The sequence below is a fragment of the Balaenoptera physalus genome (genome assembly GCF_965194825.1).
Source record: "Balaenoptera physalus genome assembly, chromosome: 7".
Taxonomy (NCBI): Eukaryota; Metazoa; Chordata; class Mammalia; order Artiodactyla; family Balaenopteridae; genus Balaenoptera; species Balaenoptera physalus.
The window spans coordinates 30655604-30683577 of NC_138886.1; the positions used below are offsets into that span (position 1 = coordinate 30655604).

The 27974-nt window shown below is 43.7% G+C and overlaps 2 protein-coding genes across 2 annotated transcripts in view; both read left to right on the forward strand.

Moving 5' to 3' along the window:
- GRIN3A (glutamate ionotropic receptor NMDA type subunit 3A) overlaps positions 1-22496 on the forward strand; it is a 161085-nt gene extending 138589 nt beyond the window's left edge. The window contains exons 7-9 of the mRNA XM_082471185.1: positions 13354-13518; positions 14867-14943; positions 19422-22496. Of these exons, the coding sequence (XP_082327311.1) occupies positions 13354-13518; positions 14867-14943; positions 19422-19761 (582 nt within the window). The 3' untranslated portion in view covers positions 19762-22496. The remainder of the gene's footprint in view (positions 1-13353; positions 13519-14866; positions 14944-19421) is intronic.
- On the forward strand, positions 2627-6717 carry PPP3R2 (protein phosphatase 3 regulatory subunit B, beta). The gene is given in 2 exon segments (XM_082467664.1): positions 2627-2960; positions 2963-6717. Coding segments are annotated over 2 exon segments (510 nt in total). The 5' UTR covers positions 2627-2656; the 3' UTR covers positions 3169-6717.
- Positions 22497-27974: the final 5478 nt, after the last annotated feature.

Here is a 27974-nt window from a genome sequence, read left to right on the forward strand (position 1 = left end):
AAACGCCGAACTCCCAGAAAGCTTTCAGCAAAGCCCTTTTATAGGGAAGGTGAGGGAGGGGCGTGGTTAGTTGATGCAGGCTTCTTGGTGTCAGATCCTTTGTTCTTGAGGTCATGACGTTCCTGTAAACCTCACCAAAACAAATGTTATTCTCTGTTCTGACAAGAAAGGGAAGGGGAGGCATTTAGTTCTGTCTCCATGCCTCCTTGCGGCTTTAAACACTTAACAAATTCTGTAAGCAAAGCGACATCATTACCCCTCATTTTACTTGTTCAAGGTCCCAAGGCTCGACTTTCGCCCTCTGAGGCCCAGGCCCTGGCTAAGAGGAAGGGGTCCCTGCGGGGGCCGGTTACCCTGCCCGGGAGCGTTAGTCCAGCACTCAGTCTGGGTCCTCCCGCCAGTGCCCAGCCCGACTGAAGAGGCAGAGCTCAGCTGGCAGCACCCTGAGAGCCAGGCCCCCAGATCCTGCGCAGCCGTCATCACTGAGGCAGCCAGGCGCCCAGGACCCAGCCGGCCCTCAGGCTCCTCAGGGCCCCCAGACGAGGGCCGGGTCCCACGGACTGTGACCCACGGTGACTGCCGCCGCCACTAGGTGGCGGAGGTGGGGATGGGGCAGAGGTTCGCTGCTGCCTCAGGGCCTGGGCCCGGCCAGTAGGGGGCCATGGCGAGGGCTCTGGAGCTCTGCAGGACACAGCCCTCAGCCTGTCCGCGGGCCGCCCGGCTCACCCACCGGCCCGAGGCCAGAGGGCCTGGAAGGGAGGGCCCCTGACAAAAGACCGCGATCCGCTTCTCACCTCACTCTCTGCCGTGAGGACCACTGCCCGGCTGACTGTCGGCCGAGTGAGACCTCTAAACGCTGAAAACTAATGGTCTCGAGGTCTGGAGGTCTGGAGGTCTCGAGGTCTCGAAGTCTCGAGCTAAAGGTCTCGCGTTAACCATCTCGGTCTCGCGCTAACAGCCGCCGCCCCGCCCCTATTATACTATTCTAAATTCTTTCCACCCTACCGTGCTTCTTCAAGATCTAGTTATTTCAGTCAGGATAATAATTCAGTCATCAAATATTTTAGTCTCTAAACCTTTCCTTTTCTTTTAAACTGTGTAGATCTAATGGTAAGGTATTCCACGGCTTTGTTGTGCCAGTTTCAGCATGGTTACCTATAGGCTGATATTTTGGCTGAACTAAAGCACAGAAAAGGTGGCAGCCTTTTTTTAAATGAGAGAGGGTTTGGTCCCTTCAGTTTGATTTAGTGTCCTGGGAGTCCCCCAGGTCCCTTAGAGCTGCATTGTTCTTGAACCAAATGTACTTCGTATGCATTTGGAGTAACTGAGGTCTTCCTAAAGGAGGAAGGAATATGGGAGGCAGGGGTGAGATTCATCTTCAACAAAAAAGGACAAATCCACTTGAAACAACAAGGGAAAGAGTGAGACAGCCTAGGGGCCACTTTTACTCTCAAAACATGGCAGAGGCTTCTCAGGACACATTACAGCCTTTCCCCAAAGTGGTCTGCAGGACGGCCGCCAGGCACTAGCCCAACAAAGATAAGGACTGGGTATGAAAGGATGGATTTGAAGTATTGTAATAGGGTGACAGAGGCTATGGTCTTGGGGCCTGTGTCTTCTTGAAAAGGGCCCTGAATTCAGCATTGTGTATATTCCTCAAGAATATGTTACTGCCTGTAGATGATCCATGTGAGAAATTTTGTGTAATATCTGGGTGGTCTCTTACAAAGACCCTGAACCCCACGTTCTGAAAAAGGTCATTGGCCACTGTACCAGAAGGATGTCAATCCTGGCTTTCCCTCCCAGAGAATTTAGGAAAAACAGTTGACCCTTGAACAATGCCAGGGGGTTAGGGGTGCCAACCCTCTGCTCAGTGGAAAATCCTTGTATAATTTATAGTCAGCCCTGGGTATCCTTTCTCAGTATCCCCGGTTCTGTCTCAGCGGATTCAACCATCTGCTGACCTTGTAGTACTGTAGTGTTTACTGTTGAAAAGTATCTGCATATAAGTGGGCCCACACAGTTGAAACCCGTGTTGTTCAAGGGTCAACTATTGATGTATACATGACATCACGCTTTGATGTATTATCTAGTCATTACACTAGGCCTGCAAATAAGCATCAAGAGCCCCTGCTTGCAGTTTACACGGTCATTCAACATATATTAAGCACATACTGCATTTCAGACACTATGCTGGGGATACCGCGGTGATTAATACAGCTGCGGACCCGCCCCCTTGGAGTTTAATTTCCAAGGGAAGAAGGAAAAGTGACACGAGAAGGTTTTTAAAAATAGCAAGAGAGATAAGGGTTAAGGTACTGAGAGAAGGAAGAAAGCGGGTATCCCTGCTCTTAGCCTGTCCCGGGCATTCCCCCTAGCTCCCCTCTCCTACTTATCTTCCTATCTTACCCCCTGCAAACTCCCCCCTCCCACCCCCTCTTCTCCCCCTGCTCACCCACTCCCCCGCCTGGCTCCCAGAGCTGCCCATTTTCTTGCCGGGGGGTGAGAGGAGACGGTGCGGGGGGGAGAGGTCCCACGAGCCCGCCCCCCCCAGCCCCCCCCACCCCACGTGGCGGCGTAACAGTCCTTCTCCAGCCCTGCGTGCGCCCACCGCCCCTGCTCCCTCCCCCGACCCTATGAGCAGACTGGCTCCACAATGGGAAATGAGTCCAGTTACCCGGTAGAAATGTGCTCCCACTTTGACCAAGACGAAATTAAACGGCTGGGCAAGCGGTTTAAGAAGCTGGACTCGGACAGTTCGGGCGCTCTGAGGGTGGAGGAGTTCACGTCCCTGCCGGAGCTACAGGAGAACCCATTGGTGCAGCGAGTGACAGACGTCTTCGACACAGACGGCAATAGAGAGGTGGACTTCGGGGAATTCATCCTGGGGACCTCCCAATTCAGTGGCAAGGGAGACAAGGAGCAGAAGCTGAGGTTTGCTTTCAGCATCTACGACATGGACAAGACGGCTACATTTTCAACGGGGAGCTCTTCCAGGTGCTGACGATGATGGTGGGGGACAACCTGAAAGACTGGCAGTTACAGCAGCTCGTGGACAAAACCATCATCGTCCTGGGCAAGGATCACGATGGGAAAAGATCCTTCCAGGAATTCAGTGCTGCTGTCGGAAGCCTGGAGAGCCACAAGAAGTTGGTGACAATTGTGTGAGCTTTTAGAAGAGCACCACCCGACAGCAACTTTTTCTTTCTTCTCAAAGATCAGCTCAAGAGGCCCAGCAACCGTCTCTCTGACCTGCTGGGAAGTATTTCTCTTTGTGAAGCAACATTTGCTAACACCAACCTCTTGACCACCTCAGTGTTATTTATTCTCCTGGTAATGCCCTAAGTCAGGGAGAACATAATGAAGGAGCATGGGCGGGGAAAGAAAAGGAAATGGCTTTTATGAACGTATTTTTTCCTTTGTTTTGATTCAGATGCCAAACTATAAAGAGTGAAGAAGAACTTTTAAAGTTCAAAAATAAGAAAATATACATCTTTTCCTTTACTTCTCATGGTTTTATATGTGGGGAAAAATTCCAAAAAGGTGTTAGGTGAACTATTTTCATTTACTTGTGGTGTTCAGGCATCTTTTGACAGATTGTTATCTACTTATTGTAGCAACAGGGATGAATATATTTCTCTTGGCTGAGCATCTTTTAATCACCTCCCTCTGGGCAACAAAAACCCATCTTTCCCTTTTGAAAGCCGCAGCCCACTCCCCATGGTACATCCAGAAATCCCCGAGCATGTCTTGAGGGTTAGGAATCCAGCTGGGCTCCTCCTGTCTCATTGCTCCAGCTCCTGAACAGTTTCTGTTCAGAGCAGAAACTCAGGGCTCTTGTAAGAAATGCTAAGACTGGACTAAATGCCCAGTCTAACTATCAGTCTCAGTGAAGGTGGGTTTTCAGGGTTGGCTGCCCACCCCAGTATTAAGTTCAGTTAATGGGGCTTCCGCTCAAACAGGGCAGAGACCTTCGTAGGAAGCTCTCTCACCTCCAATACTCAGCCCCACTCCAGTTGGAGAGAATAGGCCACATTCAGAGTCATTCTTCCCACAGGCAGAGGCAGTGAAGATTCCAGCTGCAGTGGACTCTCCCCGGGATGCTGAAGCGGTGTTGCTCCTGGCACTCAAAAGATGCAGAGGCGAGCAGGTACACCTCTGCAGCAGGGGTGGACGCTGTCTACACTAACAAAGCTTACTTTTTAAAATCAGACCTGGGCCTGGCAGGGAAGGCAAGAGCTCTCATGGTGGGAAGCCTTTTCTCTCATGTAACAGTCAGCCCCGAGTCCCTCACACCCTCATAAACCTGCAGCCAAGGGGTGTGCTGGAGCCTATTCATACTGGGTGAGAATCAAAGTGTGCACATCCCTCCCCAACCCCATGTTCAGTGATGTCATGTTGATCGCTTGAAATCAGCCATAGTGGGAGTAGTAAGTACATCACAGAAAAAAGCAAAAAGTTTTAGTTGTTTTGCTTCTGCTTGTTTTGGAGAGCCAGTGTACCAGTAAGTACACTGCTGCCTGCACCCTAGATGTTACCAGCTCTCTGTGGTCCCACTTACTACTGTCAGATCCCAGAGAACAAGCTGTCCTCAGAAGAGCTGGGACAGGACTGGTCCCAATGTCTGCCACTTCACATCAGGCCTGTTTCTCAGTGGTCCACTCCCTGTAGAAGGTGCTTAAGCCTCTCAAAATACCAGGACAATGAGACGTACTCTCCCTACACGTACTTAGCCAAGGGACAAAACCCAGGTGATTTTTCTCAGGACAAGAAAGATCTGTTTCAAGATTTATTATCCTTATATTTCGAAGAGGCTGCTAGCTAGTCTTCCCTGCCCCCATCCCCCCGCAAAAAAAAAACCAAAAGTGGGACAAGTAAATCCACAAATTGAATTACTGTCAGAGTACCCATCTACCAAGACACCCTGCCATACTTGTTATTTAATAAATTACTTATGAACCACAAAGAATAGGTATCCAGCCCCTTAACTTCCGGCGCAGTCCTAAAATAAATGTATTAATGATCAGTAAATGCTCCCAAACCTGTAGTTATATGAGTCTTACCCCCATTTCAGGGTAACATAGTTCAAAGACTCAGACTGGGTTTGGATGCAGTTACAACTGGGTTTTTATCACAGTCACTTCTTATTAGTTGTGCGAGCACGAACATGTTACTTAACCTCTTTTTGTCATTTCTCCTGATTAAAATGAGGATCCATCCCCAGGTTATTCTGAGGATTCAAGAAGATTAAACATGTAAAGTGCTAGAGCACAACACGTTCACGCTACTCAGGTCCTTCCCTTCCCCCTTTCGTCCTCTTCTACTAGATCAATATATAAGGGAGAGGGAGGCCTCTTGGTTCCTTTTGAACGCTTACTTAGTACTTAGCCACACCCAGTCTCAGATTACCTGGACATTTGTGTGATCCTAATCCAGAAAGGAAACAATGGAAATAATGTCAAGATCCTCCCCACCCCCGCATTTGCAGAGGGGATAACAGATGTCTTGACTGGAGAAAGTTTAAAAGAGAGAGAGTCTCATTCTAGCCCAACCTACTTGACTTTGTGGAGGAAACCTTTCATGAGAAAAGTGAGCTTCTGTAATGCCAGCAAAGAGGATTTCTGAAAGAGAGACATTATTTGTATATTCTGCAATGTGCACGTTAAAATATGGAAATTTAAAATTAGGACCGAGAGTTTGAAACATGTTGGATTACACGTTCAAATTTAACAAGAGGAGGAAAACTATTTCAGCTTCTAGAGTGGCTGGAATTCACAAGCTAATTGCTTGATCAGTCTACCTAATATAGTTACCCAAGGCTTTGTGGCAGTGACCTTGAACTGTGAGCCTGTTTCTAGCTTCAGCAACTAGAAAGATCTGACTGTATGAATAGTTGGGAAGAGAGATCACATTTACTTCCAAATTAGAATGCTTTGATTCTTCTCTTTGTTAATTGCCAGTTGCCAACAAATCTAGTTCTGTACAGTTCCTTGGGGTAATAATAGTAGTTAATGCATATTGAACAGCTGTTCCAGGTCCTGTTACATTTGTTATATCATTTAATCATCATAACAACACTGTGGGGTGGGTGCTATCATCTCAGTTTTACAGATGATGCTATGGAGAGATCTAGAATCTTCTCCAAGATATCCCAGCTGGTAAGTGGCAAAGCGAGGACTTGAACCAGGCTCTGTGACCCCAGATGCTGAGCTTTTTTCACCTCACTCCACTGCCTCCGATTTTTATGGTTTTTGTATTTACCTGCCTCAAATTATTCCTGATAGTCTTATTAATATAATCAAACCAAGCCTCAGTTTTTACAAAAAGGTGAATTGCTTTTCAAGGAGCAAGCAGCTTCTACCTCTTTGGTTCTATACAGTGCAAAAAATTAAAAATTAAAATTAAAAGTATTAGGCAAGGCAGTCTTACATCATCATCCACCTCCACCTCATCTTGAGAAATAAGTGACAGTATTTAGATTAAGCTGGTAACAGCAACCAGTATGTTTTGCGGCTGTAGACATCAGTAACACTATGTTGTTGTGAATCGTATATTAATGGATTGTGTCTGCTCTTACCATATGTTGCAATCCCCAAACCACTAGACACTTCTTTTTTTTTTGAAACGTAGGAAAATATATGGCCTTAGCATAGTTGGTTTATTCTCTAAATCTATCTTGCTTTAGAGGAATTCTCAAGGAAAAACCTTCAGGAATTTTTTTTTATTACAAATTCCGTTCTTCACTTATGCTTATTGATTCTCTCTGTTAGGATTTAAAGTGGTTCGTGAGTCTGGCTACTGTGTTTTATCTCTTTTGCACGCCTTGAAAAGGGAGAGGCTTGGATGTTTTTTAAGACAAGGTGGCATCATGATAAAGGAGTCAGGTCGCTAGACAGAATCAGAACTGGACCTCTCTCCTTTTGTATTGGCTGCCCTAGCTCTTCCACTGGCTGGTGACTGTGTAAATAGCAACAAACCATGTGTCAGCTTTAAAGCACTAGCTGATTCATAGTGAAAAACCATAACACTGAAGGGACATGAGCAGCAATAAAAGCTGTGTAGATAAAGGATACAATCTGACAGCTCTTAGACTAAATCTGACACACAAATAAATTGTTTTGTTGTTAATTTTACATGGTGTTTGTTCTCACAATGTTTTGTGTATGTGTGTGTGCATGTGTATGTTGCCAATATTTTTTTTTTAAATAGGATTTTAAGTAAAAATCAAAATTAGCATAAAGGAATGCAGACCACCCCGGGATGGGAATGGCCTTTTACTGACTAAGGTACCTCTGCAGCATGGGGCTGAAATCAAAAGTCTCAATAAAGAGAAAGCAATATGTTCCACTCTTGTTAAAAAAGCTCAAGATGGACTGAAGTGTTCATTATTTTTCAGAAATAAAACAATTGGTCATAAAACATCCCAACAACTGCTATTTCTAATGACTGAATAACAGAAGAGTTTCCAATAATCAAAACAAATAGAGCCATATAGAATTCAAACACCTGTATAATAAAATCTAACAAAACAAAGCTAACAGGAAAACTTAAAAATTGGGACACATATGTAATGTGTTAGGAAAGGGGTTAATAGCTTTTTTTCAGTAAAAATCCATGCCTTTTCTGAAATGCATAATTGAGCAAATCATATAAATATATAACACATACCTGGGGCAACAGGAAAAACAAACATGAAAAAGTAGCCTGAAAAATTGAATAAATACAAATCAGAATACCTAAAACAGGAAAAAATGATTAGTTGCAAAACAGGGTTGGAGAGGATGTGAGCATCCTGTGCAATGGGGCATATTGGGAATCACTGGGAATGGTTTTCACACTCTTGAGGACCATTTCACACATCACAAGGCATCAGAACGGTTATATGATCTTACCTGGTAATCCCACCCATTGCAATATATATCTCAAAGAAAGGATCAAAAATGATTTTTAAATGCTATATGCAAAAGATTTTTTATTGTGGCAATATTTATTATATATATATATAATAAGTAATATTAAACACCTGACCGTTTGGGAGTAAAGTCAATTATGATAATAGTTACTGATAATATAAAGCTATTAAAGTTAGTAAATAAAATAACTGTATAAATCCATAAATTTTTAGATTAAGTTTTTTAAAAAGCATAATTGTTATATTAACATATAACAGAGTTTACAACTCTGGAAAATATATGTGCATATGGTTGTAGTTCAGAGGAGAAAATGAAGAATTGAAAGTATATAGTAAAAGGATAATGGTAATCATCTCTCAAATTTAATTTTTAGAAATATTTTTCTGAGTTATTTTATTAATAAATTAAGACTTTTCAAAAGACCGCACAGTGGAGATAATGTAGCACATTAAGCATCAGGTCCAAGGCTAAAAGATGGTTTCCCAAACCTAGAAGGGGCGGGGGCTCTGGCAGCACAAGGAACAGAAAGAGGGCATCTCCTCAGCAACCTGGGCTGTGCCATGTTGAGGAGCCATTAAGCAGATTCCAGGTTAGAAGAGACAGAGGTGCCACAGCCCCCAGGACCAGGGATGCGATGGGAAGTTCCTGCGGACCCTAATTTTACTGTCCATCTAGATTATTTTCTTATCCAAATGTGTGAAGACTGTTAACTTCACTCATGCAGTGTCTCCCTGGATTTTGCAAATCATTTTTTGTTTCTTTTGTTAAATGTAATCTTTCAGTCTTTCAGTCTTCATTGATGAGAAAGTTCCAGATTCTATGAGTGAATATCTTCTTTATCCCTTTTCATGATTGTTGTTACAATTTTTTAGAAATCCCACATGATTACATCACACAATCTTACCTCATTGTCTCCAGCCTGGCAAACTCTCTCCAGCGGTAGCTGTCCTTGTTACCTCTGGAGCCCACACCTCATGCAGGTGGAGGTCTCCATCTTCTGTGCCCCTCCTCCTGCCCAGACAAAGGGCTATATGTACAGACACAACAAGTCTGCCAAATTTTATTGAGCTACTTGCTCTTCTGAGCAAAATAGTGGGGTGTCAAAAAAAAGGAAATCAGGTCTTCAAAATTACAAACAGCATTTGCCTTCTCCTCATCCTGCTTCCAAGTATCTAGGAGAGGAATTGAAAGCAATGATTACAGACTCTTTAGAGGACCAGAGAAAATGGGTAGCTGCTGTGTATTGGGAGATGTGGAGTGGGGGCTAGGGAGGCTTAGATCATAAGATTTAACCAGTAACATCTGAGGCAAATGATGACTGAAATACTTTAACTGCATTTCTTGCTGGAGTTTTCAGAACCTAGTCAGTTATCTAACCAGCTGTCAGATGTTTCAAGGGTCCACATCTGAGCAAGATGCAAAGGAGGGTTTAGCAGCAACAAAATTGGTGGTCTTGGCCTCTACATGTCACTGATGATCTAGGCAGAGACCACTCAGAACCTTTGATAGTACAGGCATCACCCTTTATCTGAATCTAGTCTGTTCCTGGAAATATGTTGGCTGGTAAATTTCCAGATGGTAGGAGTCCTTTCCGTTATCTCGTATGAGATGAACAATAAAGCATTCCCACCTCATCCAAAAAGCCCAACCAGTTTCCCTAAATATCACTAAAATATTCTTAGACATTTATTAGCGTTTAATATCTAATGCACAACGCATGGATTGTTGTATATGACAATCCACCAATGATTTCTGCATAATATGAAGCATTTAAAACACCAGTTCTTTAATGCTTAATCAGTGGTTATTCATGTGTGCATAATACAGAGTATGCTTTCCCACCACAGTACAGTGGATATATATTAATGTAAATGAACAATAAAATAAAATGTTAAAGAAATATAACAAGTATAAATAACATTTAGCAAAATAAAATAAGCAAGCAAGACAATTTTTTGAGTGGTTATGTATTGATTAAAGAGTTAACAGAGTGAGATTGGATGGGCTAGAGTGAGCCTACGAAGGACTAAGTGAAGCCATAAATGCCTGAGATTTGCCTGTGGCTAAATCCTGGGACAGTCTTCTCTCCTTGGCTCTTGAGACTCCAGAAGTATGTGGCTGTGAGCTATCAAATGGGATAAAGTAATGGGATGAAGAAAATAAAAAACTTATGTCTGTTTGCATTTCTTTGCTTTCATTAATACAGCTCTTGACAACATGAGACTGGGCTGTGATTGTATTTCTGAATGTGATGTTTCTACTCCTGTCACTTGCACCTGCAGTCATTATTTTGTCTGCATCACTTAAATTTATTTTAGAGATTGACATTGAATATTCATTGCTCCTCTTCTTCTTCCTCTGACCAATGCTAAATGTCAAGTTGAGCAAGTTCCACTCTATCAGACGAAAAGTTTTCACTTGATAACATGGGGCCGATGCACATATGTAATGCATAGCACATTGAAGCAGTGTGGTCCTAGGGGAAGGACAGCTGAATTACAACTGCAGCAGTACATCTTATCACTGAGACCCAGACACAGTATAAACATTTTCATTGGTGCCCAAAGGCAGATTATAGTGGATTTTCTATTCAGATGGTGAGTTCTGAATAAAATTTTTTGCAAGTTTTAACAGGGAATAGTAAGAGTTCAGATAGCAAGGGGTACCTGTGAATGGTGTTCGCTTGAAGGCAGTGTGGGCTTTGGCATCAGACAATCCTGGATCCATAGCCTGGCTTCCCCATTTATTAGCTTGTATGATCTTGGGTATGGTAGTTAATGACCCTCAGTTTCCTCAAATGTAAAATAGGGATAATAATACTTAACTTACAATGTTATTATAAGATCATAATATGCATATATGGTGTCTGACACACAGATGTCCAATTAAAAAAAAACAGCAACTACTTCTATTAGTCTATTAACATGTGGATGTAAACAACAGAAATTTAAGAAAGAAATGTATAAAATAAACTGAATACAGCCTCTTTGTTATTGGGATAATAAGAGGAAAATGAGACTAATTACTGTTATGCACAAAAAAACAGAGGGAACACCACGCTTTTAAAAGCAGGATGATTCACTGTAAGTTACATTTTTCTTCTTCATCTTGGCAGCACCTTATAAGAGAGCAACACCAGTCTGTTTAGTGTTTTGCTGAGTGTTTGATGCTGTTAGTGTTAAAGTCCAAAATTAATTCCCCCAGTTCATTCTTCATCCACAGCAGTAGTAATTGAATCCTTCTGTAATAGCCGTGTCCTGTACACATTACAACAGGCCCAGGCCAAGGGCTGTTTTCAAACACATTTGTGTATACTTTCTGGAGGTCAGGTTGGTCACCACTTGTACAGAGATGTCTCAGGAAAAGCCCTCGTACCCGAGTAGCCTTCAGGGCCCGATACACCTCTCACATTTCCTAGACCAGCATTTCTTGTTCCCTAAGGCTGGGCTTCCTCCTTCATTCTCAGGTGTCTGCTAGTTTTCCTGCCTGTGTCCCAGTCTCCTAAACCTGGTGCATACTCTATGCCCCTGCTCACCTCTAGTCTTTTCTTCTTCAGGGATCCTAGCACCCATCTTTGGTCCAGAGCCACTGCCAGAAGTAGTGTCATGGAGGAAAAGAGATTCCATGACCCAGGCTCCCCCAAAGACTGAAATCTCCAAGCTCTGCCTCTGAGTCTGGGCCCCCAGATAGACTTCCTAGTATACCACGGAGGTCTAGCCATGTCTGAGCCATCCCGAATGGCTGCTTCTCCAGGACTGTGGGTAGAGGTGGGGAGAATGAAAGAAAGGAAGACCCCATCAAGAGGATGGGAGGATCACTCATGTCAGTCAAATGAGGTGGTTAAGAGTGTAGGCTCTGGAGCCAGACTACCTGGGTGTGAACTCCAGCTCTGACCTTTACTAGTTATGTGACCTTGGACAAGTCACTTAATACTTTTGTTCCTAAGTTTCCTCACCTGTAAAATGGAGATGGTAACAGTACCTCTCTCATAGGTCCTTAGGAAGATTAAGCAAGTTGCTACATTGATAAAGAGCTCAGAACTGTGCCTTCCACATATTAAGTGCTAAATAATTGTTGATGATGATGGTGACCAAAAGCCTCCAGCAAAGGAATGACACCTAGGCTCCTTAGCATTGGCTTGTATGATCTTGGGTGAGGTGCTTAATCTAGGCTTGCCTAGCGCGGGCCTGTTTCTCCCTCAGGACACAGGCCTTCTGCACCCTACCCCTGAACACAGCTCTCTGTTTCACAAGCCCCCAGATCACTGTGCTGGAAGTTCATGTCTTTGTTACATTCTTTGTTTCTGCTTCCCTCAGCTTAGAGTGCTACTTTCCCACCCGAGCCTCCACATTCTACCTCCCTTACTTTAAGTCTTATCTCATGAGCCAGCTTCTCTGCAAAACCCAGGAGGCGTGGATCAATTTATCATGGGGTATAAATGTTTGCTTCGTCCCTAGATTCGAGCTGATTGAAGGCAGGGACATAACCCTCCTATCTTCACCCCCCGGTACTTGGGAGAGTGCCTGGCACATAGTAGGCACTCAAGGCATCAAATGTCTTTCTTTCTGCATGACTGACTGGTCATCGATGTCAGTGACTGGATGATATCTATTTCATAAGGACTTCGTGTAAATCATTTAGCAAAGTGCCTGTCACAGGTGTTAAAGTTATTATATTTATGACTGTTGCTGCTCTTTTGTTGTAGAGTAGAAAGAGCCCAGGTTTTGGAGCTAAACAAACATTGACTTATAGACCAGCTTTTTCACTTAAATGCTGCAGGAACTTCAGTTTCCTCAACTATAAATTGCAGTTATCATACCTATCTCGGCACAAAAAAAAAAAGTAAGCAATCAACAAATAGGTCCCTTCTCTTTCTCCTCTGTGGCTGTCTAATTTTGTGACCTGGCTCAATTTCCTTCACTTCTCTGGCCCAGGTTCCTCACCTTTAAAATAAGGACATTCAACTAGATGATCTCCATGTTTCCTGTCAGATCTAAATGTCAAAATTATTGAACTCATCATCTTTTCCCCTTAAATCTACTCATTCTCTGTCCCTGAGAGAGATTCTTTCCTTGATAACTATTTAATGTTTTAATATATTAAACTGTTCCAATTTTCAGTCTCTCTCGATGTCTATCTCTCTGTGTCTCTCTGGAGACCATAGGGTGGTCCAGACGCAGGGCCTCTGCACGACTCCAGAAACCATTCATACAATAGGACTGTATGTGAGTAGCACCCCAGGAATTGTGCCCTGCAGCAGCCCTCAGTCCTGGATGGATTCCCTTCACAGTGTAGTTTAGTGATGCCTGTGGAGCACGCAGAGGAACAGTCTCCAGCTTTCCTTGGGTCCAGCAAAAAAGAATCTGCACCTAAGAGTGAACAATCTTGGGACCAGATGGAGCGTCACATTCATGGCCTTTCCTTTCCTGTTCTGCCACAGACTTTGCAAATGGGCATCAAACACTTCTCTGGACTCTTCGTGCTGCTGTGCATTGGATTTGGTCTCTCCATCTTGACCACCATCGGTGAGCACATAGTGTACAGGCTGCTGCTCCCACGCATCAAGGACAAATCTAGGCTGCAATACTGGCTCCACACCAGTCAGGTGAGTGCCACAGGCATCTTCCTCCAATATTCCTAAACGTCAGAATTCCCAGTAATGGGAGAATCCAGGGCCCCAAGTCAGACTGACAAATGACAGGTTACCAAGAGAATCAGGGTGCGTAGACACTCTCAACGTACAAGATGGAGTTCCCTCTATCCCATTAATTCACTTGCCCCTTAAATTAAGCTATCCCATAAGGCTCGTGCCTTTCATATAACCCTCCACTGTTGCTCAGAGTGGAAGCAACAGCGTCGCTTTTAACCTGGCTTCTCTTAGTGACAGTCTGAAGAGATGGTGTGAAAGATTTGTTTCCTATAGACTCTTTTCTTGCCAAAATTGAAACCCATTAAATGAGCTTGAAGTCCATTTCCCTTTAGATGAACCTACCAGCCCCTGTTCTCACTGCATTTCAATGGTCCAGAGCTTTGAAGTCCACTGGTGCCAAGGCCAAGCTCATAGGATCAAAGTTCCTTCATGTAATCCAGACACCTACACACTCACTTACAGAGAGAACTGAAAATGTCAGGCAGACCACCATTCAAGCGTATTCCTTTGCACATCTCACCCTGATGGAAACTGGCACTGAGAGCCGAAATGTACTCCGAAGACTTCTTACTGATGAAGGAGCTCTAGCAAAGGCAGCAGTTCCCCCCTGAGCGCAGTGTCGGGCGAGGCCGGAGGAGCCATCCTGACCTCCCGACGGACTCCCTCCGACTTCCCAGTGCACTATCGCAGCCTCTCAGTAATGAGGCTGCCAGTTCTGCCATCTTTGCCCCCTGCATTGTTATGCTGACTATCTGCTTTGTTAACACAGTACTTTTTTTCTAGATAGGTCACTATCATTGGTTTGGTTACATGTGAACCCTGTTGTTCCTACTTTCATCCTAGGACCTATTTGGTCTCCTAAGGAGGACTCTGCAGACAACTGATCCTCTCCATTGTATGTTAGCATGATTAATTTAATTAATCAGGAGTTCTTACCTTCTTTGTTTTGGCTGTTAACAAGTCAGACTTAAGTTTTTGACTCACCGTTAGCGATTGTACCAGGCCCTTTGCCACGCGTTGGTTATGATAACTCTTCTTTATATCACATACCTTTTTACAACTCAGAGTATTTCTAAGCTTCCCATCAAATTACTTTTCTTTCCTCCAGGTAGAATAATAACATAATTAGAATTTTTGCTCTCTTGAGATTTGGGACTGAATATTGATCTTTTTTCCGGCATCACTGTTAAGTTGTTTCAAGAGGCCTAGGTTTGTAGTGAAGAGATTAAATCTCAGGGGGTACTTTGTCCCCTGGTTGTGTGTTTCTAACAGTCTCTGTGTGTGAATCTGTTCTTTCTGCCAGAGATTACATAGAGCACTAAACACATCATTCGTAGAGGAAAAGCGGCAGCGTTTCAAGACTAAGCGTGTGGAAAAGAGGTAAGAAGAGGCCGGTTCCAGGTGTCATGTATGTTTGTTAAAAGTTTAGAGATGTAACTGAGACTTCATGCTCAAAAGGGAAATTATGTATAATGAATCAAATCAGGACCAAGTTGATAAACACCATCAGTAAAAATATGTGGTCTCAAATAGAAATAGAACAGACAAAATAAAAAACATATCTGTACATACATGGACACTGAAATGCAGTAGAAGCGATATATGTTGTGCTTTAAGTGCTGGTTTGATCTCTAAGGTCAAGCATCTGGATCCAAATACTGACTCTGACACTCACAATATGTGTAGTCTTGGGCAAGTCCTTTATTTAACCTCTCTATGCCCCAATTTCCTCATTCGTGAAAATGAGATAAATAGAGTACCTACTTTCTAGAGATGCTATAAGAATTCAATGAGATAACACATCTAAAGCCCTGAAAACAAAGCTATTTTAGCTATTGTTGTGTACAATATACAAGTTAGACTTAATTCATAAGTACCACAGGCAATTTCATGCAATATTGCCCTTTTGGCATGTTTCCACTCCCCACTCCTTTCCAGCACTCCTAGGAATATTTGAAATATGCAACAGACGTGTTCTGTTTAACCCATTTCCCAGCACTGTTACTACAAACTCCCCAGAAAAGAGCATCTCATTAATAGGAAGTAACAAGCATTAAATGCATAGTTGACATTTGAAAATTGAAACTCTATACCTTCCCCACATCCAGCCTGTGGAAGACTGTTGCCTCATTCATGGTGGCTAAAGATGTTAGAAGTATTTGGGTCTAGTACCTGGCTGGCCTCTGTTTCATGCTGCCTAAGACAGCCTCCTTGTTCTTTCTTATGTCCAGAGGCCTCGGTTTACAGCATTTCCTCCAAGCAACTCTGTCATCTATGGCAGATCCTCAGCTCCAAGCATGGCTTTCTGGGTAATTTTAAACCCTGACACTCACACTTCCTATTCACAATAGAGGACAAGGAAAAGGGGGTGGAAAACATGATTCTTTTTCATTGTTTTTACCTCCTCGGGGAATGCTGCAGTCCCCTTCTCTGCAATTTGCATCGAGCTTGTCAGAATCATTTCTGTTATCTCTTAAAGCCTCTCTTCCCAGGCAGCGAGCACACCCCCCTCTCCCTCAGGGTCTGTGGTGTTCCTGTATCACACTGCGGCCCCATCAGCAGCAAGCTGCCTACTAATCAGGTCACAGCTGTTCTATGTCGTGTTACATATATTTTTTCTATGATTATTTTTAACATAAATTTTTAACGAGAGAGGAACACAGGAAGACATAGCAGCAAAGACACCATCTCATAATAACAAAGCATTTGTTTTCCAGCCATAAGAGAAACAGGGAGCTGCCAGTGATCCCATTTCCAACTGTGAGATGACTCCTATTCACATTTCTCTCACCTAAATTCAGAACCAAATGCATCTTTCACTCAGCTTATCCATTTTTGTTGGCAGATTCCCTTCTGAAATCCTTTATTTTGAGAAGGAGCTAAGGCAACACACACTCATGGCTTATTGGGCCCATGTTTCCTGTGGTACCTCCCTACAACCCAACACCCACCTATAACCTTTCAAACGCAGTGAGTGTTTGAGGGCTCACAGCTGTCACATCTCTTCTGAATGGTCTAGTGGAGTATTGAAACTCAGCGTTACAAAATTGTCCTGTGAAAGCTTTTTAGTGTTAACTTCAGTTAACTCACTGGTCGCCTTACACTCTAAGGCTGAGGAAAGCTTACAAACCACAGTCAAAGCACTGTAGAGGCCAACAATATAACACGTTCATTTCTTCCAATTAGACACCATATCTGGCATTCAGCACCTATCACCTTGCATTCATTCATAGGTGGCTCAGAGCCGCATGTCAATCATCAGAGCACTTGTGATGCTACCACCTAGAGTATGTCATGGAAGCCAGCTTTTGCTTATTCTTCTATATTATATTCCCAGATATATGTACAAAGCTCTGGAGAAAACCAGATTGGTTATTTCTATTTGCCTGATTTCTGAGGTTGCCTGGACATTCCAGGAAAATGTGTTGATGCCTAACTCCCAGGTTTTCCCCACTATGCATCATTCCATGATGCTAGAGTTAGGTCCGTTGGCTCAAAAACTCTCTCCCTCTTTTTTCTTTGGAAGAATATCTATGCAAATACCTTTATCTGCTGCAACTTGACATCCCTCCCCTATGTTTCATATTTATGGAGTGAATAAAATAATAGATAAATGAATGAATTACTAACATACGGGTTTGAGGAGAGGCCTGGGGAAATTATGGGCCATGGTATGAAAAGATTTTGCTCCTTTTTTATTTAAAGCAGAGGGGAAAAGTAGATATTGCAAAAGACTATATATATAGTCCTTAGTTTATTCAACATGTGATTTCATGTAAATTTTGGTCTGTTCTTCACTCCACTGGGTTTCCAATACACCTCCTCTTTTCTCTTTCCTCTCACCTCAAGATATACAAAAATTGTAAACCATATATTTGCAAATAACACATGCCACAAACAAGATTGTTTTGAAATTATTCAAACTCAATAGGAAAAGATTGGAAGGAAGAATTAAAGGGAACTGTAAGGCTAGAAGGAAAATTATAACCACACCTTTGACCCAGTGTAAAGACAATGGAGCTGTAAGTGAGCTCATTATAGAACTTTTACCCAGCCCAGGACACAGGAAAGCTGGGCTGTGGTGCTCCCTGCTCATTTATATGGGACTTAAACCATGAGAAATGTTAAAGAACTGCAGAGTGGTTTGGAATGTGTTTGTGTGTTTTAATGGCTCGGAGCACGTATCAATCAGTTTTTGCTGTGTGAGAAATTATCTCAGTTCATAACATTTTAAACAACAGTGAGTTGCTTATGAATCTATGTGTCAGCTGTGCAGCTACTGATTTGGGCCAAACTTGGCTGATCGTAGTCACATTTGCTCCCGTGTCTACAGCCAGCTAGGGGAAAGGAGGGAGAAGCAGAGGGCTGGCTGGTCTAGGATGGCCTCAGCTGGTTAACCGGGAAGACTGGGGACTCTCTCCAATGGTCTGTTATCAACCAACAGACTAGTCTGGACTGGTTCCACTGTAGCAGCAGGGTTCTGAGAGAGGCAGTGGAAGTGTGCAAGACTTGGAACCACCACCTGCCATTTCTGCCACTTTCTATTGGCCAGAACAAGTCATGAGACCAGGCCAAATTCAAGGGGGAGGGAAAGAAGACTTTCCCCTGGAATCCCCCTTGATAAGGGTGAGTTGCTAAGTCACACTGCAGAGGGATATGGATGAAAGGAAGAACGAAGGATTATGACCACTTTTGCAATCTACCGCAGGGCAAAATGAAACAGGATCACCCTAGTTAAGTCCTTGTGTTTTTGTTCTTATCCATGTAACTGAATCAACACTTAATTATTTCTCCCTCTTCCCCTCCCCTGCAGGTCCTTCCCTTCTCCTCCTGGTTAGTAAGAGTCCAGGAATAAAGTCTTGATTCAGTTACATGGTTGGGAACAAAGACACAAGGACTGAATAGAGTGTTTCTATTTTGTTTTGCCCTGTGGTAGATTGCAAAAGTGGTCATAATCCTCCTCGGCCTCCTCCTCCTCCTTCTCCTTCAGCAAGGCTAGAAGAAATTAGCAGCCATGTGCTTAGGGCTCTAATCTGTTCTTATAGCAAGAAGCTCTTCTCATTGCATCTGTCAAAGTGTATTTCAGAAACCAGACCCCCTCTTCCTGTGCCTGGTCAGCAATTACTCTTTTGCTGTCTACAGCCATCTCAAGGATGGTGGTAGGTGGCTCGACACGAGCCTGAAAGAGGATTATGAATCTATTTCAATTTGACTTTCATTATTCCAGCAAGAACTTGAGGCTTTCTTGTGTCATGTTTTTTTTAAGCTTCAGACCTCAGCTGTCATTCTCAACTCACAAAGTCTCCCTATAATGGGACACTTTTGGCTGAAACCTGCAGCTTGTATGCTTTTACTCTCCTCAAACTCAACTAGTAAACATCAGGGTTGTCCTGCGGGGCTAAGGATGAGTCATATTAGAGTATCTAGCAGCAGGACCATGCTTAGAGTCCAACAGCTGAATAAACAGAATCTCATTTCTACCAAAGCATCATCTTCATAGCCATAGACTGTTTCAAGTCAGTGCAGATTTCTGAGCCTCACTGGCAGGAAGAGAACAGAAAAGCATCTAAGGTTCTTCATAAAAGAATGTGCCATACCCTGGTCCATCAGCCCTCCAGGTAAAACACCCATTCCAGTTTCAGGACAGCATGAGACTTGACGAACCATTGAACTTCAGTTGAAAAGAATTGCATTGGCTCCTTTTATTCCCCTGACACTCCAGCAGGCAGTCTGTCCATGGTTTTGTGACTCCATCTCTATCTGCGTACCCAGTTCCATATTACTCACAAGGAAGTAGCTAAAAGATGGGGGGAGCTGCAGAGTAGAAAGTCAATCTAAAGTGTCTCTTGGTTTCCTAGGTCCAATGTGGGACCCTGTCAGCTCACTGTGTGGAATACGTCCAATCTGAGTCATGACAATCGACGAAAATATACCTTCAGTGATGAAGGGGGACAAAACCAGCTGAGCCTCCGGACCTACCAAGACATCCCTCTCCCACCAAGAAGAAGAGAGCTTCCTGCCTCACTGACCACCAATGGGAAAGCAGACTCCCTAAATGGGGCTCGGAACTCAGTGATGCAGGAGCTCTCAGAGCTGGAGAAGCAGATTCAGGTGATCCAGCAAGAGCTGCAGCTGGCTGTGAGCAGGAAAACGGAGCTGGAAGAGTACCAAAGGACAAATCGGACTTGTGAGCCCTAAGTGGCCATGCTGCTCTCTTTTCTCAGTTCCTGGCCTTCCTCTGAGCCCTTAAGACACTTTGTAATGCTCTTTTGTAACTACTGACCAAGGTGGGGGGAAGCTGAGGTCTGGGTCTTCTTAGAGGTCAAGTCTGCTCTCCCTAGCCTGCAAAGCAGCAGCCAGTCTTCTCAAGCTCATTCCTAGGTCTCCAGGGTAGGAGTCTTTTTCAGAGCAGGAATCTTACATTAGTCAGAAGTAAACACCGTGTGAGGGATCTGTGAAGAACCAGACAACCCCAGCTCCTGTTAAATCTTTTCACCTGGTGCCACAGTAACATTTCTGGTTTTTAGCCCTTTCTCTGCACTATCAACAAGAGATAAAATTGTTACTCATACCTGTGTCTTACTGGGTTGTTGGTTTTAATCTTAGTATAGAGCAGGATTATTCAGGGTTGTGACTTTTGCTATAACTCCCCAGTGTAGATTTGTTCCTACAGTCTGAATGGGGAGCCAGGGAAGAGCTAGAGAAACTTAGGACAGGAAGGTGGGTACTTAGAAAAATTAACTGAACTCATTCACATCATAGCAGGCCAAGGATTGATTGGATCAGGCAAGAGCCATGTTTTTGAAAGGGTCCTGGATCTCCAACATCATCCTAACGTTTAGTAGGAACATGTTTACGTGCCACTATGAAAGGGAACAGGGATGTGGTGAGCGGAAAGAGCACAGGCAGAAGAGGCATTAAAATGTATCCCATGCTTTTCAAACAAAAGCTCTGGGCCAGAAAAGCAATTTGGCTAAGGAATGAATAGGCCCACACTTCTAATCTAATTAAGCATCTCCACTACAGTGTGTGCCTTTCATAAAGGAAAGAGAGAAAAGCAAGGCAAGGATGTGGCCTTAGGATGAAACTGGAATATTCCTGCTAATTGCCTGCACACGACATGTGAGCTGGCACTGTGAGTTAAGGGAAGATGTTCTGCAAGCCATATATTTGGCTATTTTCAGATCAGCAGTCACCTATGTCTTAGCTGTAGGAATCCCGGAAGTGAACTTCAAGCCTGTGAACACCACAAGCTTAAACATTCAGGAATGTGCCCTGTGCTTTTCATACCTATATGGATCACTAGCAAGTCAGTCTTGCAGCCTCACACCCCCTCATCTGTGAGAAACTGTGAACAGGCACTGGTCCCTCTGATTCTCCCCCAAACCCCATCTAATGCCTCCAAGAGATTGATATGAGTAAGCTGTTTCCCCTCTGCCTAGGTATCCTTTTCCAGTGTGCATAGGCTTGGACACACAGAAAGGGAAAGGAATACGTGAACTATAGAACTTCAGTTCTCAGTCGCCTAGGAACTCGTTAGGATGCTGACTGCTAGGGCTCTTCTCCCAAAGGATGAGATGGGAAAGGGGGTGGATGTGGGCTCAGAAACCTGTCACCAACACTCCCAGGTGACTGACATGTGGTCTAAAAATTACTCTTCAGGAAACATTGTTCTAGAAATTTGGCTGCTCCAGGCATGGGGAGAATTGAGAAGAGCCTTTTTGAGAGTTTCTCAAAAGGCTTTGGCACACACCTGATGATTCACTGTCCACACAGCCACGCCCACCCCAGGACACCATGTAGGACTAGACTTCCTTGTCTATCAATTAATTGCTTTATCTTCTCAGTTGCTTATCATCTTTGCTCCGCTCCAATCAGTTTGAAGGCCTATAAAGAGTGCTCAGCTCTGTGCCAAGCACCGTGCTCTGTAAGCTGCAGATCATTGGGAAGGCTCCTCAACCACAAAATTTCTTCGCCTACTTTTGGATGCAGTCCCTGCATTTCCACCAAGAGCTGCCCAGTCCCCCAAGGAAAGATAACACTTTAAGCTGCAATTAGATAACACTCTACCAATTAGCTGTCTGAGAAAACCCTGGGGGGGGTGGATATAGGCTTAGAGATTCTGATGAGGGAGGTGGACGGGTTCTAAAGTTAGACTTCATCAACCTCACAGATGAAACAGTTCAACAATGAGGGAACAGTGATCCCTGGAAACAGAAAGGACAGCTCTGCTTTGAAATGCCCATCCTCCCACGTTCTCACCCCAGACACAAAAGGAGGTTTGCAACTGCCTTTGGAAGATTATGCCCCTTAGCCATCCCCGCCCATCTGCAACAGCTAAGGATGCTCTAGAGACTCTGCCATCATGCTCTGCACCCCTAACCTGCGCGCAGCCTGGGAGGCTGACGTATAGGTGTACCTCAACTCACGTAACAACCATGCTCCTAATATTGTACCTGGACATTTTTTATAACGCAGCTCAGATTCTGACTGTATTTGAGAAGTTGGCTATTTAAAGGAACCCAGAGGTGAATTCTTTTGTAAAGAATCCTTTTGTAATGCAATTAATTATCCCTTAATGTATTTGTTTTGTAAGTTTGGATTTTTGTACATCAGGTTTACCTTAAGCTTCTCTACGGAGGCATTCTGAGCAGTGGTGATAACATGCCAGACCACCCTGCCTACCCACAAAAAAGTAGACGACCAGAGCATGGCTCCTCGAATATCTTCTGAGGAACTACTTGGCCAAAACTGCGGCCAGGATGTGGCCAGAAGCAGCAGGAGCTGAAAGCAGGCTTACTGCCGTCAGCATTGCTAGAAATGCCTCCATGTTCTGGACAAAGAAAAACAAAGCATAATCGCTTGTGTTGAAATGGTGCAGTCTTCATGTTAAGTAGGAATGGTAATTGAACAGTGTTTTGCAATTTGTGAAACAGTGTGTTGTGTTTTGTAAAAAGAGTTCATGAAATGGTGGGTCCTTTGAAAACCTTCCTTCCTGTTCTGTTCCACCTCTGTTCTCTCAACTCCCCTCAGGCTCAAGAAACACAAAGATCAGAAGTCTTCAGGTGGAGGGTGGTTTTCTGGTAAAGAAGAAAGAGATAAGGGATGCTACCTTGCCTCCTGCTGTGGGCTTCTCTTTCATGAGATCAGGAAGACCTCCATTTTATTTTTTTTTTTAATTTTTATTTTTGGCTGTGTTGGGTCTTCGTTGCTGTGTGCGGGCTTTCTCTAGTTGCGGCGAGCGGAGGCTACTCTTCATTGCGGTGCGCCGGTTTGTCATTGCGGTGGCTTCTCTTGTTGTGGAGCACGGGCTCTAGGCGCACGGACTTCAGTAGTTGTGGCTCGCGGGCTCTAGAGAGCAGGCTCAGTAGTTGTGGCGCACGGGCTTAGCTGCTCTGCGGCATGTGGGATCTTCCCGGACCAGGGCTCGAACCTGTGTCCCCTGCATTGGCAGGCGGATTCTTAACCACTGAGCCACCAGGGAAGCTCAAGACCTCCATTTTTTTCCAAGCTCTGATGCTAGGAAATCAGGTGCATGACAAGTCCACTATCACACCCCCCAACCCTGTTTTCCAAGGGGGAATTCCTGGCGCAGGAAGCATATAATAAAGTAGGACTGGGCAAGTTGGAACAGATAGGGCTATTGGTTCATGTAAATAAAGAAAATAAGGGCCCCAGAGTGTGGCTGCCCAAGGTGGAGGAGCAGGGGGATCCCTCCAACAATTGAAGACAGGTTGGAAGAATGACTGGGACAGACAAGTGAGGCAGCCACAGGGACCCAATCAGTCGAGGTCTTTAAGGTGCCTGGAGGTGACTCTCCATTATCCACGGATCTTGCTGTTGCACAAACCTTATATGCGAGCTGCTGCTTCTATGCCAACCAGCTAAGCGGTAAGTGGCGCAGCTGCTGAGCAGGACAGAGCTATGTCATCTGGGCAACAGACTTCTCGGTCATGGTGCTGGGTCTGTTAGAGCCTTGGAGCTAGTGACCACTTCCTCGGTACAGATGAAGACTTAAGGGGAAAGAAACTACTAGTCTCTCCTCCTCCCAACTCATATATTTGATAGGCAAACCAGAAAATCCATTCAGTCTTCAGAAGGAACTGCTTTCTAGTCATCAAAACCACTTCACTCTGCAGTGTTTACTTATTCCTTTCTTCACCCACCCACACCCATCTAATCCAGGATTCCCTCATGCTTTAAGTTTAGTTCCTAATCATTTTATGAAAATAACGTACCTATAAGTATTTTCTTAAGGTTTGTAAAGAGTGTTTGCATTGTGTCTTCACTTTAATGTGTTTGCAATCGCTCCGCTCCAGGAAGAACTGAAATGCTGTCTTGTGAGCATGAGGTGAACAGGCTGTTTTGCTCCAGCCACTTTTCTTGTACAACCACGTGGATGGACTAGATGTCCTCAGGCCTTTTCCATTTTCAGTTTCTATGACTGTGGAATAAATGTTGAGATAAAAACTTCACTTCCAGATGTACTGCTGGCATTGTCTTTGGGGACTCAAATGTTGACATGATACCAGCCCCTTCCTAACAGGAGACCCGTGATGCTGTGACTTATGCTTATTTCTTTGGTATAGTCCAAAGCGACACAAAACGTGCTGAGCAAACTCAGAGCCCTGGCATCATGCAGTTAAACTGAAATAGCTTCGTCTGACACATTCTAGGAAAAGCCACACTATTAAGAGATCTCTGAAAAACTCTGCTCCAACCACCCTCATTTAGTAATTCAACAAACATTTGTTAAAGAGTTTATATTTATGTGCCAAGTGCTGGAGACCATCATAAGATGGGCATGGTCTTTAACCTCAGGGACTTTCTCATCTGTCCCTTTCACAACCTGTAAACTGATAATACTATATATAAAAGCTGACATTGATAGAGCATCTATTTTAGTAACTGTGATCTCATTTAATCTCCATTAAAATTCCATGAGATTGGTACTCTAGACCTAGTCTAGAGTAGATAAACTGGACCTGTAGTTTATAGATGGAAAGTTCCACAGCTAATAAGAGTAGTGGCAGAGATTCATATGCAAGCAGTGCAATTCCAGAACAACCAGACTATGTTGTCAGAACACTGATTATTTCCTTACAACTTCCCCTTCTTCCTCTAACCCTCCCCCTCTCTAGTCTTTCTGCCATACTGCCTCCTGCCCATGCCTCAGCCTGGTCTCCAGCTCCACAGAAAGCTCACGTGGTAATTGCACCTGCCATGGTCCACTGAACTCCACACTGTAGCCCTTGAGTAGCACAGAAATACTGTTTCAGGCATCTCTTTTTGCTTTCTAGTCAGTCCAACCAACAACTGGTGCAAACACAGCTGCAAATCACTCAGCAGTCCTGTAGTCTCAGGCATTTTGCGATTAGCTGCTGGCAAACTTGCTGTCATGAATTTGCTAGCTGGATGGATGCAATCTTCCCACACAATCTTTTGGCATATACCCAAATCAAATCCTACAAAAACATAGACCTACTATAACCTAGTTCAACCACCAACTTACCCAAGTCTGTTGTGCATCATTTTTTAGATGATTATTCTGAGCCAGGCATTGGGCTGGCTGCTGGAGATAGAAAGACATAAAGCAGATTCTGATCCCATGGAGCTCAGTCTAGTGGGGAGACACAAACTGGGAAAACAATGTGGCGTGTACTCTGATAAAGAAATGCACATAGGGTACTACGGGAGCAAAGAAGACACTTTTTCCCTTTTTCGTGTGTGTGTGTGTGTGTGTGTGTGTGTGTGTGTGTGTGTGTGTGTGTGTGTGTGTGTATGTAGTGTGCAGTGGAGAAATCGAGTGGAGGGTAATAGGCAACCCAGGTTAAAAAAAAAAAACCAGCACGTGCAGTTCTGGAGTTGGGAAACTATGGCAATCAAGGCACTTAGGAACATCAAATAGTTCAACATGACAGAAACATAAAGCACAAGGTGGGTAGCAAGCTATCAGGCCCAGAAAGAGAAAAGCAGAGGCAAGATCACTGTGCTAAATTGGATTTGTATCCCAAAGACTATAGGAATCATTCAAGGATTTTAAGCTGAAAACGGATTTGAGAAAAGATCGGGATCCTCACCACTAGGTGGGCGTGGCTGTCATTCACATGCACTTGTTCGCAGGGCAGTGAGCAAATGAAGCTAACCTTTTGATGTTCTGGAATGACTTGGCCATGGCATCATTTAACAGGGGCAGGTGGACTTAGAGACAGACAGACACAGATAAACACACATGGCCTAGATTCCAAAGAAAATGTCAGTCTTGTTTTTCCTAGAAACAGAAAGAAAATGTAGAAGAAAAATTGACCTCTCAATTTCTTTATTTGCAAAATGCTGTTTTGAGCATTTACTAGGTGCCAAGCTCTGGGCTAAATCTTTTGTATATGTTGTCTCATTTCATCCTCAAAACAATCCTACAAAGTAGTTATTATTTTATAGATGAAGAATCTGAAATAGAGAGAGCTGAAGTAACTTGCTAAGCAGCTGGGCCATACTCACCCAAGTCTGACTTCGTGAGAAATACGTTTAGCATAGTGCCTGGAATCACAATAAGCACTCCACAAATGCATAAATGGGTTGGGTGAGCAAGGAGAAATCTAAGATCCTTTTGGTTCAATTCTACGCTAGAACAAAATGCTATGGGAACTCTCATTAAACAAGGGAATAAAACGTAGTCCTAGGGACTTCCCTGGTGGTGCAGTGGATAAGACTCCACGCTCCCAATGCAGGGGACCCGGGTTTGATCCCTAGTCAGGGAACTAGATCCCACATGCATGCTGCAACCAAGAACCCTCATGCCACAACTAAGACCCAACACAGCTAAATAAATAAAATAAAATTAAATAAATAAATAATTTTTTAAAAAACCAACACAAAAAACCAAGAAATCCCAGTGTAAATTCATATGAGAATGCAGTCGCTAGCAGAAACAGCCAAAGACCTTTGAAAAAGATCCCTAGAGTAGGTAAGAAGGTAAGAGCCAAGCCATGCAGTTAAGATATATGCCTTAGAGCACATCAACCCTGATTTTGGTCCAAACTGCCAAGATAATTTCCAAGGTAACAACTGAAGAAAAAAGAATAATAGACCATCTCTACAAGACCTGAAATGTTTTAAAAAAAGTGAGAAAGAGAGACTCTAGTACTTCTACAATAATCTTTGAAACTGGCATTTATAGGCATTACTTTAAAGAAATCCTCAAAAAAATCTCTTATGCATCTAGGGAAGTGATTCTTAACTTTTTTGGTATTGGTAGGTTTCAAAATTCCTTTAAGAAATTTTGATTCTTAAAGGATCTGAAAAAAGCTATGACTAATGTACACACACACAAACAAAATTTCATATACCATTTGTGGGTATTCCTGAAGCCCATTCATTGACCTCTTCTCTAATGAGAAGCCGGAGTGCACCAAGTCACCACCGTTTTTGGTCGTTACCTAAAAATGACTTTAAGAGCTCCTCCTGTATTGCCTGGACCTGAAGCTTGTTGGGACCAGGGGCTCCCTGCTCTCTCCACCTAGAGGAACTTCTCCTAAATCCAGCTCCCCATGGGACTCCTGGTTTCTTCCACAACATTCCACAGGCTCCAGGGTCCCCTGATGTTGGGCAGCTGCCTTTCCTAGCCAAGTGTCATAAACAATTAATATCCAAACCCAAACCACTAGCTGCCCAAATAGTCTGTTTGCCCTCACAACAAACTTATGCTCATGCTTGCCTTATAAGAAGACAACAGTAAGGGGAAAGTGCCCTATTAATGAATGCAAAGGCACCGTGTATCCTGAAGCAGGGCCAGACCCCCTTATGGCTCTGTGTGTGTGTTGGGTAGGGGAGTGGGGGGATCGAGAGGCCCGTGACCTCTTTGATGACACTGTAAGGGTTTCTCAGTTAGACTCATTTATTAACCCGTTCCACATGACTCTGTAGAACCCATCGCAAGTCCTTCTAATTACAGGTAGTGACCACAGAAGGACATGCAATTTGTCCTTACCCATCTTCTAGGACAGGTAGTGATCAAGAAGGGATCCATTTTACACAACCCCGTACCAGAGATATAGAAAACCTCTGGTTTTCTGGTTACTATAAATCTTATACTTCAAGAACTCTCAAACTAAAGTGCCAGGCAGTCTGATACCCTCTGGAAAACAAATCACAATCTCTTACCCCCATAGCGAACTAAATAGTCAAATAAGCCATCATATTTTAGGCATAATCTCTCCCCAGAGCAGATTCAATAAAAAAACTGGGAGAAAAGTGTTTCAATTAATCAGAGAAATAAATACTTTAAACAGAGCTAGCCCCTTAATCTAAGTTGATTATTTCTGTTCAAGAGAATTCAATGCTAAAACAGCAGGTATAAAATCAACTAATACTGACAAATAGAAAAATTTCAAAGGAAAACATGAAAACAAAAG